General features: G+C 53.0%; 1 protein-coding gene across 5 annotated transcripts; it reads right to left on the minus strand.

Annotated features, from left to right (window-relative positions):
- Positions 1-6,094: 6,094 nt before the first annotated feature.
- On the minus strand, positions 6,095-12,953 carry IRF1 (interferon regulatory factor 1). Of its 5 annotated transcripts, XM_014539107.1 has the most exons (11): positions 12,829-12,952; positions 11,765-11,856; positions 10,635-10,844; positions 10,421-10,520; positions 9,499-9,675; positions 9,323-9,372; positions 9,087-9,219; positions 8,776-8,898; positions 8,326-8,375; positions 7,335-7,470; positions 6,095-7,040 (listed from the first exon to the last, which is right to left on the minus strand). In XM_014539107.1, the coding sequence occupies exons 2-11, from the start codon at positions 11,849-11,851 to the stop codon at positions 6,916-6,918; spliced, it is 1,191 nt and encodes a 396-aa protein (XP_014394593.1). In that variant the 5' UTR covers positions 11,852-11,856; positions 12,829-12,952; the 3' UTR covers positions 6,095-6,915. The 5 variants fall into 5 exon arrangements, with proteins under 5 accessions (XP_014394593.1, XP_014394594.1, XP_005865594.1 ...); XM_014539108.1 differs by lacking the exon at positions 8,776-8,898 and having other exon boundaries at positions 12,829-12,953; XM_005865532.2 differs by lacking the exon at positions 10,635-10,844 and having other exon boundaries at positions 12,829-12,947.
- Between the last annotated feature and the right edge of the window lie 3,593 nt (positions 12,954-16,546).

The following is a 16,546-nucleotide window of genomic DNA, read 5'->3' on the forward strand; positions in this document are numbered from 1 at the left end:
AATGCCAGACTCCCACACCCACTTGCCCAGCCCTCACCATGGCTCTCAGCACCCTCACATCCAGCTCCTCTCCCCATCCTGGCAAGTCAAGAAAGAGCACTGGGAGAGGAGTCCTCCATCTGAGCAGTGGCAGCCACCTTCCCGTCCCACAGCCAAGGTCAGCCGCCCCCACCCAGTCCACCACTGCACCAGCGTGGACGATGTGTGTGACAGGACCCCTTGATGTGTTCTTCGTTTCAGAAAACTAATAGCTCTTCTGGCATAATGACTTCCTCCCTGTCCACCCCAGATTCCCAAACACCACCACTGTGTCCACACAGCTCCCTTCTTTCTCAAAGAAGCCTAGCACACCACCCCCGCCCCACCCCCACCCCCGGACTCATGTGGCCTCCTGAACGGAGATCCTGGCATATCCTCTCACCTCTGTGAGCAAAGGTGTGGCTGGGGAGTTGAATGCTGTGGAAGAGCTCGCTGGTCCTGCCCTAATTCCGATTGAGAGTCTGATGGGAAGTGGTGGCAGAACTGAACACCCTGCAGCCACCTGGTTTCCGAGGAAAAGCAGAGGGCAGAAACCCAGAAGGAACCCAGGCCAATGCGAGGCATTTGGCCAGAAACAGAAGTGAGGGCCCCACCCGCCGTCTCAGCTGGGTCTGGAGGGCAGGGCTGGGCACGTCTGCTGAAGAAAGCCTGCCAGTGAGTCTGAGCGCCCACCTGGTGTGGGGCAGCAACCAGCCAGCTGTCAGAAGTGCTGTTTTCTCAGGGACCAAGAAGCCAGGACTTGAGTCACGACAGCCACAGAGTGGCTCCAACCACATGGCTGGGAGTTAGGATGCACCCCACGTGGTTCTGGCTGGTACAGTCACCAGAGTCCAGACCTCTGAGGACCCCAGGACCCCACAAGGTTTTGAGCAGAACGGGAGCACTCTGGCCACATGGCTCAGACAGGCAAGCTGAAAAGTCCTCTTTGATCCCTAGAGCTGAGATAAGGGCTAACAGGCCAGAGTTCCCTGGAGCCGGTTCACAGACAGACTTGTGTGGCTGAGCTGCCCCCTGCACGAGACCAAGTCACAAGCAGTCTGTGTCCTACCCTCCTGGGGCCCACGCTCCTCTAAACTGCAGGTGGCCTCCAGGGCATAAGCGGGGCATCCCCCTCCTTGAGAACCAAGACAAACCCTACCCCATTGGGGCCCTGGGGCCTGTAGCAGCAGAGCCAGTCCCCTGGGATGGGAGAGGTCACGAGTGCTGAAGGCAGGGGCGGGTCCTGCACAGTGTCCAGAGCAGCTGTGGCTTTTGCTACCTTTTCTCAGTGTCTCCAAAGGCTTTCTTGGCATGAGGTGCTAGTGCCCTGCTCCCGGGCAAGCTCTGCCAATCTTCCTCCTCAGGCCTCAGTTTCCTCCTGTGCAGGCAGCCTGATATTGTGGAGGCAGTCTGGGTTCCGGGCACAGACAGCTGTGGGTTGGAATCCAGGCCCCATACAGATTAGCTGAGTCATCTTAGGGAAACGCCTTATGCCAGTTGAGCTTTGGTTGGTCTGTGAAGCAGGGGCTGTGGTGAGTGCCGGTGTCATGGTGCGTAGGGGGTGCTTTGCACCTTGTCATGGTGAGCACTGGAGGACTGTGTTACCATTACCCAGCCAGGCTTTGGGGTCCTTTCCAGTGCTGCCTATTTCTGAGCTCGTGGAGCTAGATAAGGGATGGTGAGCTGGACATCTGCCTCTCCTCGATCGGTCCCCATGTCCTTGCTTTATTGCCTTCAGTATTTCCCCAGTTGAAATTAAACTCTGCGTAGACTCTCTAGGCCAGTGATGGCGAACCTATGACACGCGTGTCAGAGGTGACACGCGAACTCATTTTTTTGGTTGATTTTTCTTTGTTAAATGGCATTTAAGTATATAAAATAAATATCAAAAATATAAGTCTTTGTTTTACTATGGTTGCAAATATCAAAAAATTTCTATATGTGACACGGCACCAGAGTTAAGTTAGGGTTTTTCAAAACGCTGACACGCCGAGCTCAAAAGGTTCGCCATCACTGCTCTAGGCCCACCTCACCATGGAGCCTGCAGAAGTGGGGGCTTCTTCCCCAACTCCCCACCCCCAGAAAATCATCAGAAAGGGGTCTATGGGGAGCTGCCTGGAGTTAAGAAAACCATGTGGCCAACCAGCTATTCCTTTGTACTGCCTGAGACTTGGCCTCCCCAGGGAGTCTTGGCTGACAAAGACAAGTCTTGTTCTTCCCAGAACGTTCACTCCTGGAAAAGAGAGTACACCAGCTCCCCACTCTCCCTCCCCAGGCTCCTGCCCCTGTGACCGACCACTGGTACAAGTGGGGAAAGGTTAGTGCAGTGTTCTGATGAATTTCAGGCATCCTCACCGTGGAGAGTTAGTCCTGCCCAAGTTAAGGAAGGGCATTGTATCTGCCAGAGACAAAGCTTCCTGGATGCTCCAACAGGACCCCTTGATCCCCGCTGATACAGGGATTTGAGGGTCTGTGCAAACTGTGAAGGACCAAATGGTTCCAGAGAATGACATCCTGGGTATGACCAGCTCCACTAGCCAGGGGGCATCACTCCCAGAGGAAAGGACCCCACCCCAACCAGGCCCTGGGCTTTTCCTAGGACTTCAGTTCTGTCTTTGGCAGTCCCCATCTGAGACTTCCAGAGCGATCTGAGAAAGCTCTTATCCTGCATGTGCGGCACTGAGAGATGTTGGAAACCAATATACTAAGACGGGATAGTTTGCATCTGTATTCCCTAAAGATCATCTGCCACCCTGAGCCTCTGTATGGCAGTTAGCATATTAGCCTGTAGCTTTCTTCCTGTTGCCAAGTGGGCTGGATGAATAAACCAGCCCAATTAAAATGACACCTTTGGAGTAAGGCAAGGAAACCCTGTAACTAACCAGAAATGCCTTTGAATATCTGTAGACTTGGCAGGAGTTCTAGCTCGTATGACTGAGCCCATTTTGCCAGATTACCCCATTGAAAAGTGGTTCTTGATGGCAATGATATCATCACACCTAAAAAACAGACTTTTCAATGCCTTCTAGCTCCCTCAGCCAAGAGCCTCCACCTTCACTCAGTGCTTGGACTGAAACTCTTAGAATGACCCACAAAAGCATTGGCAGGTCCTTAGAATGACCTTGAATGATTATGCCCAAATTTGGCTCGGATTAAACTGATGTTGTTCCACTGATGTGGCACCTTTTCACTAATGAGTTAGTGTCAGCTGCCATCACCCTTAGGTGAGCAGGCAGACTTTCCGGTTTCTCCTGTTAGGCATAGGCTGAAGTCCTTGGTGGGGTGTGGTGGGACAGCTCACGGTGCTGACCCCATCCCACACTCCTCCTCCAGGCCTGGTCCCTAGGACCCAGCTCCATTATTACGAGGAGGGGGTACAGGATATTCTAAGGAGTTGGTCCCAATTGTTTAGGACTCCTGGGATAAGAAGAGCTGAGGAGCTCAGGACTCCAGCTTGGCTCTGGAGATTGGGTGATGAGTGGAATTCCTCTCCAATTTTGGTAACTTTTTTTGGTGATGAACTTTGGCATATTAAAATTTGAGATTTCTACAGCTACCTGGGACTTCAGCATACCCACTTCACTATACTCGCTGTCAGAGATGAGGTTGAAGGACAGAGGAGAGAAGTCAGGAGCAGTTCCTGTTTGCTCTGGGTTGCATTTCTTCCCTTCCATCCCTCCTCAGTCCACTCTCCCTGTCTTCACACTGCCCCCAGCCATCCTTATCTGGAAAAGACACCCACTAGAGGTCTTTGCCAAGCCCCCTTTTAGAAGCCACAGGAGGCTAGTCACCCCCAATCCATTTTTCCTCTGTAAGGGCTGGGCTCTGGAGGAGCTGGAAAGGTCATTTTATCCATCCCTCTGCCCATAGGTGAAGCTACTCTTGAAAAAAACAGGTGGATCTTCTGCTGGGCAGGGCTTGAAGTTGGGGTCTTTCCAGGCACCCACATACAGAATACCCCCGCCCCCAGCAGGAGGCTATCTGTCACTAACACTGCATGTCCAAGGTCAGAGAACAATACTTCTTGAGCTTGGAAGAGTATGTCAAACTGACCTTTGCCCATGTTCCAATTGTCTCATCTTCTTTCACTCAGCCTTCCCTTCCCCACCACGGGCCCACATTCCTTCCAGAGAGCTGGGTCCAAAGAGGGGATCACAGTGCAAGTGGTTTCTAGGACTAAGTATATGGAAGATGTGTCTACAAGGCTTGGTTTCCCTGAGCAACCCCATCCCTGCCATGGCCTTTCCCTAGATCTGTGGTCGGCAAACCAAGGCTCGCGAGCCACATGCAGCTCTTTGGCCCCTTCAGTGTGGCTCTTCCACAAAATACCATGTGCGGGTGCGCACGTACAGTGCGATTGAAACTTAGTGGTCCATGCGCAGAAGTCGGTATTTTGTGGAAGAGCCACACTGAAGGGGCCAAAGAGCCACATGTGGCTCGAGAGCTTCGGTTTGCCGAGCTGCAGTTTGCTGACCACTGCCTTAGATGATGCTAATGATGCCAGCAGGCTTCCCTTGGCCAGCCTGCCTACTGCTGGGTACAGTTTATGCCAGAGACTGGGGAAGGAGAGGAGAAAAAGCCCATGTCCAGACCTCTCATCCTCAGATATTCCTGTGATTTGGGCCTTATCTGAGGGGCGCTTGGGCATGTGTCAGTGGTTCCCAACCTGTGGTTTTCAGAAACACTGTTCTGATCAATATACCCTGTGGAGGGCCCCCTGCCAGGGAAGGTGCCATGGGCTTTGAGTTCATGTTGACTGAACCCAAGGTGTAAGCACAGCCTTATCTTGGGGGCATATTTAACCAAGAGGTGAGAATGCCTCAGTTGGCTCTTCAAAGCCCAGGTGCCGGGAAGGGTTTTTATTATGTAAATCCAGTCAAGCACCAGGAATGAATACGACTGGGGCCAACCCAGGCTCCTTTATCTTGAGTTTTGGTGAAACCTCCTGATATTTGGGGAATTTGGGCTATAAAATAAACACCTGCTTCGGTGCTGGGTGTCTCTGCCTCTCCGCCAGAAGAGGACAGAAGCCCACCTGGAACCAGCTTCTCTCTCTATTTCTGTGTCCAGTCTCTTATTTCTTTCTCAATCCCAAGCGCCTCTACTCAAAGAACCGGTTCGCTCTCTCTCTCTCCGTGCTGGACCCGGAGAAGGGAGACCCCCGACATAATACCCCTTCAGAGAGCTTCTGTGTGCATCAGCCAGACAGACCCTGAAAAGCCGTGGGGGAGGGAAACCTGCTTCATGTAAGGCCATCCAAGGTTTTCCTAACACTTTTGTGCATGGACCCGTTTCACAGAACAATGCAGGGCTGGCATTCAGCACTGAGAGTTATTGTTAGCTGACAAAGAATAAGACTCTTGATCTGGCAGGTAAATAGCCCCAAGCCCCTGTCCCCCCCCCCCACCCCGTGTTCTTTCAACACCCCACCCAACCCCTCAGATCTGTCCCCAATCCAGTTTCTACCTGTACTGTCCAATATAGTAGATACTAGTCACAAGTGGCTTTTTAAATTTCAACTAATAAAGTTTAAAATCCGGTTCTTCCATTGCACTGGCCACATTTCAAGCACTCCGTTGGCACATGTGACTCTGCCACTGCCTACTGTACATGTCCATCTCTGCAGAAGCCGGGCAGCAAGGCCCGGCACAGCAGGCCTCGGGAGCCTTTTCTGAGCTGCCGTCTGTCCCGGTGCCCATGACTGCGCTGCCCCTGTTGTTCACTTTTGGGAATAGAACCCAAGTGCACTTGCATTTGAGTTCAGCAGACAGACAGCCTACAGCACATTCCTCAGAACTCAAAACCCAACACTCCCCAAACCCAAATTCAACTCACAGCCCTGGCTCTAACGCCAAGCCTCGACTATATTTACATGAGTATGTTCCTGTGCCATGGCTGTCCCCTCCGGCCATCTTCTCCAAGAACACAATTGAAAGGATCCTACAATAGGTGCGTGTCACCTCACCCCACAGTCAAGCTCAGGCAGGATGCCAAGAATGAGGCCATCAGAATGTCTCTACAGAAAGTAAACTCATCTACAATTTACAATTTATCTACGAATAAAAGGCCACACCCCTTAGAACAATTCACTTTTTATAAAAATACAATGTACATATTTACACACATGTACATATTATGGTCATATATGACTTAGTGGTTAGAAAGCTTTTCCAATTTTAAAAGTCATACCAAGGTGCTCACACTTCCCTCCCTGGGCCTGCTGAGAGCAGCTGCAGCCCGCCTGAGGGGCAGGTGGGCGCAGGACAAGGCACTGTATAAATAAACGCTAAGTTTGAGAACCCGTGGGAAACGTTAGTGTACATCTCTGATCAGAAACGTGGCAAGATCCACATGAAAAAGTGCCATGCTTTTCCCCCCAGCCCCTCAGCCCAAGCAGGGAGGGCAGGACTCGTTTGAGGCTGAGGGAACACTGTCCCGCAGGACCAATTTTTCCTTCACATTTCACTGACTTTGGAACAGCGCCCAGGGCTCAGCTGGGAAGGGAGGTGCTCTTTGGAAATAGGATTCACTTAGTGCAATTGTCTTAGTGCAGAGCCAGCCCTGGGGTGGTGCTGTGCTTTCCTGAGGTCACTGGTCTGCTCCCTCAGGGACAGCGAAACCCTCTCCAGGCAGCAGGGTTCAGAGGGAAAACCTGGAGGGCTGACTCCTGTCTGAGACCTCCACCTGACGCCAGTCTCAGAACCCCATTTTCCCAGGAGGCAGGGCCAGCTGTACCCCAGAGACCCTGTCCTGCCAGGCCCCGAGAAGCCACTGTCCCAAGGAGGGTGGCCCCAGCCCCACTCTTTGCACATCCAAGAGTCTTGCTTCTCTGCACCACAGCCACCATGATGCCAGGTCCTGCTAGCCTAGGAGAGCAAAAGACAGCCGGGGACCCAGCTATGGCGCACAAGGAATGGCCTGGATGGAGGACAGCCGGACTGGGGGCAGCAGGCTGTCCAGCCAGATGCTATCGATGTTCTTCAGGTCTGGGAAGGCGCGGTGTAGGCTCAGTCCAATATCCCCTAGAAGATGTGAAGAAGGTTGTATGAGGATAGGGGGGTTGGGAGGAGGTAAGTTTCCCCCTAACTCCCTCCCTGAAGGCCACAGACACAGCAGCATCTGATGTCGATTCCATGTCCGCAACACCCCTCTTTAGGCAAACTTAAAGGCATGGGTGCCACAGCTAATTTGCAAGCTGTCTGTACCCTGGTGAGTTCAAGGATGCTTTACCTCTGCTGCTCCCTGGCCCTACCCCCAAGCCTTCCCCTCCCTTAGCCCCCCACATGGTTCTCTCTTCTCCCTCAGGGGCTTCTTACCTCCAAGGCTGTCTGGCTCCTCCTTGCAGCTGAAGTCTCCATATACAGAGGTGGGCTGGGCCCCAGGTTCATTGAGCAGGTACCCCTTCCCATCCACATTGGTCGGCTGCCACTCCGACTGCTCCTGCTCCCAGAGCTGGGGACAGAGGAACAAGAGGCCATCAGCTCACTTCCAGTGCAGACTCACCCAATGGCCCTGCCCTAATGAGCCAAAGCTTCCCAGCCAGGATCACACCCTTGGCCACTTTCTCAGATGGACAGACGCAGATGAGTTCACTTAGGACAGGGGCCTGGGAGGTGAGGGTCTGCCTTGGACTCACACTCCTACATCAACCCCGGCACCAAAGCTCCTAGACTTTCCTCTCAACTGGGTAAGGACATGACAACTGGGAGAATGGCTTAAAGCAATGGCTAGCATAATAAGTCAAGAAAAGATGACTAGAAAAGCTAGAGATAAGAAACTACGCCCATGTAGTTTGTGTGCTGATGGAACAGAGCCTGCATACAACTGCAAAAACTCCTTTATATTCACTTTTAAAACAAAACAGAAAAAAACAACCCTAGAGGATAATTAGCTAAAGGAAAAATAAAGCCGCCATATTATAGATCCCCAAGGCTGATTATTGAAACCTGATGCGCGTGTCTCAGGCTAGCAGGGCTGGGGCATGTTGGGGCGGAGGATGCGGGCCAGGGACCTGGTCCTGATGGTGGCTGACTCAGAGCTATCCGGGGCCCTGAGGCCTGCTCCAGGACAGTCTGCTGGAAACCGGGCATCCCTCCTGTCCTCACTTCCGCAGTGTCTTTCCTCCAAGGAGGGCCAGCGGTCCCCAGCCGTACGGAGATGGCACTATGCAAGCAGCCAGGTCATAGCAGTAGCTGCCTAACCCCCTACCCCCACCCCACCACCGATTTGGAAGCTCTCATTGGTTCTCTCTCTCCTCACTGAGTAGCAGCTACTTCAAAAGAGTGCCCAGGGAGGAAGGGGCTCTACCTTCATGATGTCCTCAGGTAACTTCCCTTCCTCGTCCTCATCTGTTGTGGCTGTGGATGCAGAAGAGCAGAAAGGTTAGCTGGCAGTCAGCCAGGCTCCCCTGCCCCTATACACACACACACACACACACACACACACCTCCCAGTAGACATTTGCCTTGCCTGCCCCGCAGATTCCAGAACAGGACACTCTCCTACTGATTCAGCCTCCCAAACCCTGAAGCCACACCTCTTCCTACTCCCTCGCTTCCTTCCTCACCCTCGGAGACTGGGCTGCAGAGAAGCCAGGAGAACCAGCAACCTTAGATCAAAATGCAGCCCCTGGCCCCCTTCCTCTTCTCTCTAGCCTGCTGCCGCCAGCTCTGGAGTTCTGAGCATCCTTTCTCCACCAGGAAACCCTTCCCAAGACCTGAACAGTCAGGGAGGCAAGCGAGGCCCCAGCAGCACGAACCTTCAGAGGTGGAGGGCATGGGCGACACCTGGAAGTTGTACAGGTCGCTGGTGCTGTCTGGCACGATTTCCATTGGGATGTGCCAGTCAGGAAGAGTGCTGGTGACGGCACATGGTGACAGTGCTTTAGGACAGCAGAAAGTGCAGGTCAGAGCTGTGTGCTTTCTTAGTTTGCAGGACACCCAGCATCCCCTATCCCATAGCCTGCTCCAACAGGCCACCCAAAGCACATTGCCTCCCAGATCCAAGAGAAAAGAGCTCCCCCCACCCCCTCTGACCTGTACGGTCCCTGCCAGGCCCCGTCCATCTCACCTGGAGTAAGGGCCCGCTCAATCTCCAAGTCCTGCCCCATGAAGCCCTGTGCTGTGTAGCTGCTGTGGTCATCAGGCAGGGTGGAGCTGCTGAGGCCATCGGAGAGGGTATCAGGGCTGGAGTCCCCGTATGACTGCAGAGGGAGAAGAGCTTAGACCAGGCTGCCGTGGCACTTCTTCCACTGCCCAGCCCGACTCACAGGTGGCCAAAGACTGGCTGCCTAGGACCACACTCACCTTCCTCTTGGCCTTGCTCTTAGCATCTCGGCTGGACTTGGACTTTCTCTCTGTGGAAGAGACAAGCTATAAGCCTTGGTACAGGGCACACCAGCCCCAGTTGCCTTCCTCCCTCCCTCCTGCTTTCCCTCCCTCCCTGCCTGAGGGATTTTTGAGGACCCAGAGCCCTTGGATACCTTTCCTCTGGTTCTTGGTGAGGGGTGGGAGCATCCGGTACACCCGCACAGCTGAGCTGCCTTTGTTCCTGCTCTGGTCCTTTACCTCCTCAATGTCTGGCAGGGAGTTCATGGCACAGCGAAAGTTGGCCTTCCACGTCTTGGGATCTGGCTCCTTTTCCCCTACTTTGTATCGGCCTAGTGGGCAGGAGAGTGAAGAGGATGGTCAGGGCCATAGGTGGGGATCCTCAGCCGCCTGCTGGCCTGGGAGGAGGAAGGCAAGAGTTTCCCAAGCTCTCATGCTGCCAGGGATCCTCACTGGTCAAACCAGTAGGTACTCCTGCGTGACACTCTGCTGGCCCTGGACCCTGGGGTTTCTCAAATGCCCAGGCTTGTATACGTAGACACATCCAGCAAGCCTCACGGACGAGCCCAGCTGGAAGCACTAGAGCTCTCACATACCCGAAAGTGCTCTTTGTCCTGGACCATGCCCAGACTCCCTACTTGAGCTGTCAGCATCCAGAGGGTAGGGGCTGGGGCTTATCTGATATTTCCAAACATGGGAGTGGGTACAGAGTAGGCATCAAAGAACAGTTACTGATAGGTGAGCTGACTGGTCTGAGATGGGCCGAGAGCCCCATCCCTCTGGAATAAAAGGAGGCCACCAACAAGATGTGCCTTTAGCCAAGAACCTCAAGAAAAGAAGGCCTGGGTCTCTTAATATCTTGGCTCACAGTTGCTTTTGCCAGGGAGAACTTTAATCCAGCCACAAACTCCTTGAAACAATGGCCCCTCTCCAAAGAAATGCAGGTCTGCCCTCTGCCCCCACCCCCAATTCTGTATGCATTCACAGGGAGCTCAGAAAGCCCAGTGAGGGCCTCTGTGTTAACAAAGTGCCTCCCCCTATCCCCTCCCGGGCTCCTCCTGGGCAAGAGTCACACACCTGTGTGAATGGCCCAGCTCCGGAACAGACAGGCGTCCTTGTTGATGTCCCAGCCATGCTTGGCAGCGTGCTTCCATGGGATCTGGAAGGTCATCTCCTCCTGAACAGCACACACACATGTACAGAAGGTTGTGTCAGCTCAGAGGCTACAGGCTTTTAGTCGGAGTCTGCCCAGCCACCCAGGTCTGGGAAAAGGCTGACTTCCCCTTTTCACCCTGACAGCTGGCTTGGGTTGACCCATCCTGAGATTGGCTTGAACAGGCTGCTGCATCACTCTGGATCTCTCAGAAGGGGCTTTGGCACAGGGAGTGCCAAAGATGAGCTGTGGCACCATCAGCTCAGCAAAAACCTCCCTCTGCCTGTTACAGATGTGCTGGGTGGCATGTTTCTCTGGCTTGTCAGCATCAACATGGAAATGAGAACTCTGTCCATTAGATGGGGCTGCTCAGGACACCTTAGGGCCACTGGCTCCTCCACTGCGGGTTCTGGCCATACACCTGAGGAAGCCCTGGGCCAGACATGGATGCTGTCTACCCTGTGTGGCCGTGGCACTGGCACTCTAACTCTGTCCTTCACTGTTTTCTATGAAACAAGAAAACACAGTGGCATGTGTAAAGACTAAGGTCTCACTGTTCTCGTGGCTTAACAGTATGGATTTCTGAGTCAGACTGCTCAGGTTCAAGTCTTGGCATCAAAGTCATTATCTATCTCTCAGTGCCTCAGTTTCTTTACCTGAAAATGGAGATATTAAAGGATCTACCTCACAGGGCTATTTTAAGGGTTAAATGACACAATGTAAGTAACGTACTTCGCATGTTGCCACACTCACTTGTAGTGAGTGAACAGTATGCAGTAGCTGTTATTATGAATACTATTATTAGGTCTACAAAGCCTGTGATGCCCTTTATTCACCAGCAAGAGATTTCTTGGACCTGGGCAACTGGTGCAAGGTTAACTCTTGGGTCACCTGGTGAGCCAGTCACCTTCCTACTGGCAGTGCCATTTGTCTGAGTAGAGCCCTGCTGGGTGAATTTTTATGGGTCTCCCTCAGGAGAGATCAGAACTCCAGCTCTTCAGATGCTGGAAGAGACTAGCTGCTGGAAACTGTCAGTGACCTCGGATAGGTGCCCTGTCCTTACCTCAAGAAGGAAGGAAGGAAGGAAGGCAGAAGTCAGGCAAGTGAGGCCCAGGGCTGGGCCTGGCACACTCCCTGCACGCAGGACCCGCTGGGAAACACATCTGCCTCCTCCCTATCACTTCCCTTTTTGAGCTGCATCTGCAGCTTTGGTCCCCCAAAGAACATGGGTTAAAATGTGGCAGAAAAACCCAAAGAGTTACACTCACTTTATTAATCCAGATCAGCCCTGGGATTTGGTTGGAATTAATCTGCATCTCTAGCCAGGGTCTCATGCGCATCCGAGTGATGGGCATGATGGCTGTAAAGAGAAGACAGAAGGCTCCCGTTTGAGTCTGTTTGAGCAGCCCCCCGGCACTACTTTGCTGCACCCCAGATCATTCAGTTACCTTCCCCTGCCCTCAACCAGGTGGCAGGTAATACAATCACGGGGGAGGAGGCTTATACTGAAATAAAACTGCCCTCCAAATCTTTTTAGCATCTGAGGCAACACCATTCTGCCCCTTCCCTCCTGCGCAGTCCTGGGAAGGCTGGTGATAATTGCAGGATTTATGTGCAGGAAAAAGAGACAAAATACACGGGTATCTTAATACCAAAACTTTTCTTCCCAAACTCAGATCCTTTGGGAAGGTAGGGGCTTCTTTTGCTTGATGCCAAGAAATTTCCCCACTTGAGATAAAGCTGTGCACTTTCCCTCATGGGCGAGCAGTCTCCCTGCATCGGAGACATCCTCCCCCCGCACCGTCGCCCACAACAGTGCAGCGGCTGCGAGGCGCAACCCTTCCTGCCTGGCTCCTGTCCTCCGCGAAATGAACCAAACACCTGTGACGCCTCCTCCCGCTGCTGCAGCAGGTTCTCCAGCCGCCCAGGGGAGCAAGCCCCAACCCTGCCACCTGCATGGACAGCCCGAAACCTGGGTTCTGGGCGCGAGGCACAGAGCACCTATGCACGGACGGACACTCGAGTCCCCCGCACCGCTCGCGGATGCGCGCTACGAACATACCCCGCTAACCAGAGGCCCCCCCGAAGGCTCTGCGCACACAGATCTGCGAAGGCGGCCGGGCGCCCGCAACCTCGCGCTCCGCCCACCCCCCCGGCGCAGCAGCCCGCCGTTCCTCCTGCGCCCTCCCGAGCCCGCGCGGGAACCCAGGCAACGCCGCACGCCCTCGACTCTCCCGCCTGGGGTTTTCAGCCCCCACTTCCTGGTGCCCTGCGCGTCTTTGTTCGATGCCACCCGTCCCCCCTCCCTCCCCCGCGTCGAAGACAGGCTCACCTCTGCAGCGGGCGCGAATGGGCGGCGGGATCCGAGGGTCCCGAAGCGGTGAGCGCGATTCCGGGTGGGAGCAGGGAGAAGGCAGAGTGGCGCGATCTGCCAGGGCAGCGGCGCTGGCCCGCAATCTAAACACTTAGCGGGATTCCCCCAGCCCAGGCCCGGCCCCGCCTCTTAGAGCGCCGCGAGGGCGCCGATTGGCCAGCGCCGCCCCATCATTTCGGGGAAATCAGGCTGTTGTAGAGCTAGCGGCGAAGGGGAAGTACAGGGCGGCTGCTCCTCCCCACCCCCGCCGCCGCCGCCTGCCCGCCTCCTCTCTACCCCCACCCCAGCTCTTCCCCGAGATAGGCTGTCCAGGAAAGCCGAACGCTCCTGGCCCGCAATTACTCCCCAGCCCGCATTCTCCCAGCCTGCTAGCCCCAGAGGCCGTCTCCTCACCCTCCTCTTGGGGGGTGCAGCCGTCTGTCCACGGAGCGCAGGTGAGGTGATCACCGGGCACCTGCCTCCTTCTTCAGAGTGGACGCGGGATTAAATTCCTGAACACCCGCTGGTTCCTCCAGCCCGCTAATGGGATGTCAAAAAGGGAGGGTTTCATTGCCCCCTTCTTGAGGGGTGACCCACCTCCGGGTCACTCACCTGCCCTGTAGAAGTAAAGGAAAGCCGAGAGCAGGCTGCTGCCTGGGCCAGTTGGGCGAGAGGGAATCTCAGTCTGTCCACTGATGGCGCAGCCTGCCAGGGGACTCGGGACCTCAATTTCCTCAACCTCAAAATAACGGCCCTCCCTCGCCGGTTTACAGCGACAGGAGAGATAATCTGTAAAGCACCATGGGCAGCAGATGCTCTGTGGTTTGCAAAATCCCCGGCTAGAGTCTAATGGTGACCAGGGAGACACTTCTCCCCCTTCTCTGTCTACATCCTTGGGACTGTCCCACAGCTGGCCTCGGGGAAAGGGTAAATAAGGAAGGGCTTCATAGAAGCCAGGACTGCCAAATTGGGGGGCAAAGAGGGGGGGTAGCCTTGGTCCCTCCTAGCACTACAGCCTTAGGCCACCTCCACAGCCTCAGGTGGCCCTTGCGTGGGAGCTCCTCAGTGGCAGCGTCGGTGTTGTCTCTGGGTCCTCAAGGCTTGGCCCAGAGAGGTTCTGGGCAGCCTGGGCAGATTTAGGGCTGGCCAAGGCCATGGGTATGGCCAAAGGGTTGGGGAGCCCAGGTCCCAGGCCATTTGGGAAGGGTAGCTAGTTAACTTTTCGTGCTTACAACTTAGACCTTGCCTTACCTGTGTACTCCTAGAGGCTGGGCTGAGTGTTCATTTTTCTATTCAGAACTCTGGCCCAGCCGACTCCTGTCTTCACCTCCCCGAAGCTGCTGACTTAAGTAAATTGCTCTTCCTGGAGAGACTGGTTGTGTCAGGCCCTTCACCCCAGCTCTCCCTCCACAGCAGCACCCAACTGCAATGATGCAGGCTATAAACAGACATTGATGCGGCATTCCACCTGTCAGTCACTCTACTTCTTTCCACCAAGGAAATGAATGAGTTAAGCCAATTCTGGTGGTGGGTGCAAAAGCTGGAAGAGGCAGGAGGAACTGTGAGGAATGAGCCTCGCTGAGTGTTAAGCAAAATGGGAGACCAAGACCCTCTGAGCAAGAGCAGAAATAACTGGCTTCTGAGCTGTGAAGTCTGTTCTCTGTGCAGCAAATGGATGGTCCCTAAGAACCTGACATAACCGCTGGAAAACTCAGAATGAGATTAGGGAGAGGAAGTTTGCATCTCGTGTGGTCTTGAGAAATTGACCAAAATGACCCTGTGAAGGCAACAGGAGACTGTAAAAAGTGCTTTAAAACAAGAACTTTATATCAATTCACAGGTAATCATCCATATGTATACATGAATATATATTGAGCATCTTTCCATGTTGTGAAATGTACTTCTGCAATATCATTTTCAATGGGTACATATTATTCTATCATAAGGATAAATAAAATTTTACCCAATTAATCCCCTATTGTAGGACATTTAGGTTATTTCCATTTTTTTTCATAATGCAAGCAACACTGTGTAGCTAAATCTTTGCACACATCAATAATTTTTTGCTTAGGAGAAATTCCCCAATGTTAGGATTTACCAATGAAATTGTCATTAACATCTCTGAAGTGTCCTTTGATTTTTTTTTTCTCTTTAACTTTTAACTTTAGGGATTCTATTGTATCTTGAAGCCTGTAAGAGAATCTGCTTGTCGGGATTGGGAGTGCTATACTCCAAATAGGTGAAATAAAGCTACACGTGTTGAAGTACAATTTTTATTGTAACTGCTCTTGATGAATCCCATTCTAAGATGTATCACATATTCCCTGTAATGCTAAGCAGAACACAGAGCCTTCCTTAGGTTCTTCTTAGTAATTCAGGACTGGCCCTTTCCCCTCTCTGACTCAAAATACGCATCCTCTGTGATTCCAGGCATCCCCTCTGGACAGGTGATGTCCAAACCCAAGCTCTGGCTGACACTTCCCTACAATCCAATCCATAGGTTCACACACATACAAGCAGAACTCCTGGCCTCCTCTTCCATGCTGCCCCCAGCAGCTTTCTCTTGTCCTATTTCCAGCTCCCTCCCTGGTGAAGTCTTTCCTAACCTCCAACCCCCCTTTGCCTCACCTGGTCTTCTGGGTCTTCCTTCCTTGAACTAAGTCATGTCTTCACATTCTAGGACCAGCCTCCCCTGTGGCCTGCCCCTCCAGGTGCCTCTGCACTAGGGTCATCTCCCAAACTTTATGACCTCCCTAATATTCAGGTCCACCCTGGAACCCTCTGAGTTCTCCCAGACTCCTCAGCCCCACATTCAAATCGATGCTCACTCTGGTCCCAAGGGTTTCATTCCAACCTTCTCTCCCACAGCTCCCCTACTCTTGGCAGTAACTAGAGGGCGGTGGAAAAGAACACAATTTAAATCCAAAAGCCTGGGTTCTTGTCCCTTTGCTATTTGCTGTGTGATCTTAGGCAAGTTACTATTCCTCATTGGGCCTCAGTGTTCTCATCTGTAAAACAGAGATACTCTAGTCCAGTGGTCGGGAAACTCATTAGTCAACAGAGCCAAATATCAACAGTACTTCTTCAAAATAGACTTGCCCAGGCCGAAAACCGACTTCTGCGCATGGGCCACGAAGTTTCAATCACACTGTACTCGCGCCCGCGATACTTTGTGGAAGAGCCACACTCAGGGGGCTAATGAGGCTCGCGAGCCGCAGTTTGCCGACCACAGCTCTAGTCCATCTCTTAATTGTTGTGAAGATGAAATGCGGTAGACTGTCAAACCCTTTCCTAAACTATAAAACATTAGACATATGACGTGTATGAATAGAAATGCGTGAACCTTTCACTGCACTTCCATTCTGTGAGCACATGTTGTGTTTTCCCCTTCATGTCTTTGTTCCTTCCATTTACTCTTCAACCCTGACTTTTTGGGATACTTAGCAACTCACTCCCACCCCCCAATTTCAGTTCTCCCATCTCACTACCCCTCCCCCCACTTCAATTTCAGTCTCTTATTTTAGGGCCCAGAGCAAATGCCTGGTCTATGAAATGCCCCCAAAGCAGCCAGCTAGAAGTCATTCCCCCCTCAGGACCTCCTCAGCCTTAACTTTCATGTTGCCTTTTCGCCACTTATCACATTATGGGTAGTGACCTTCTGGGGAACTTTGCATTTTTCCACAAGAGACCTGAGTTC

The sequence above is a fragment of the Myotis brandtii genome, unplaced genomic scaffold, assembly GCF_000412655.1.
Source record: "Myotis brandtii unplaced genomic scaffold, ASM41265v1 scaffold208, whole genome shotgun sequence".
NCBI lineage: Eukaryota > Metazoa > Chordata > Mammalia > Chiroptera > Vespertilionidae > Myotis > Myotis brandtii.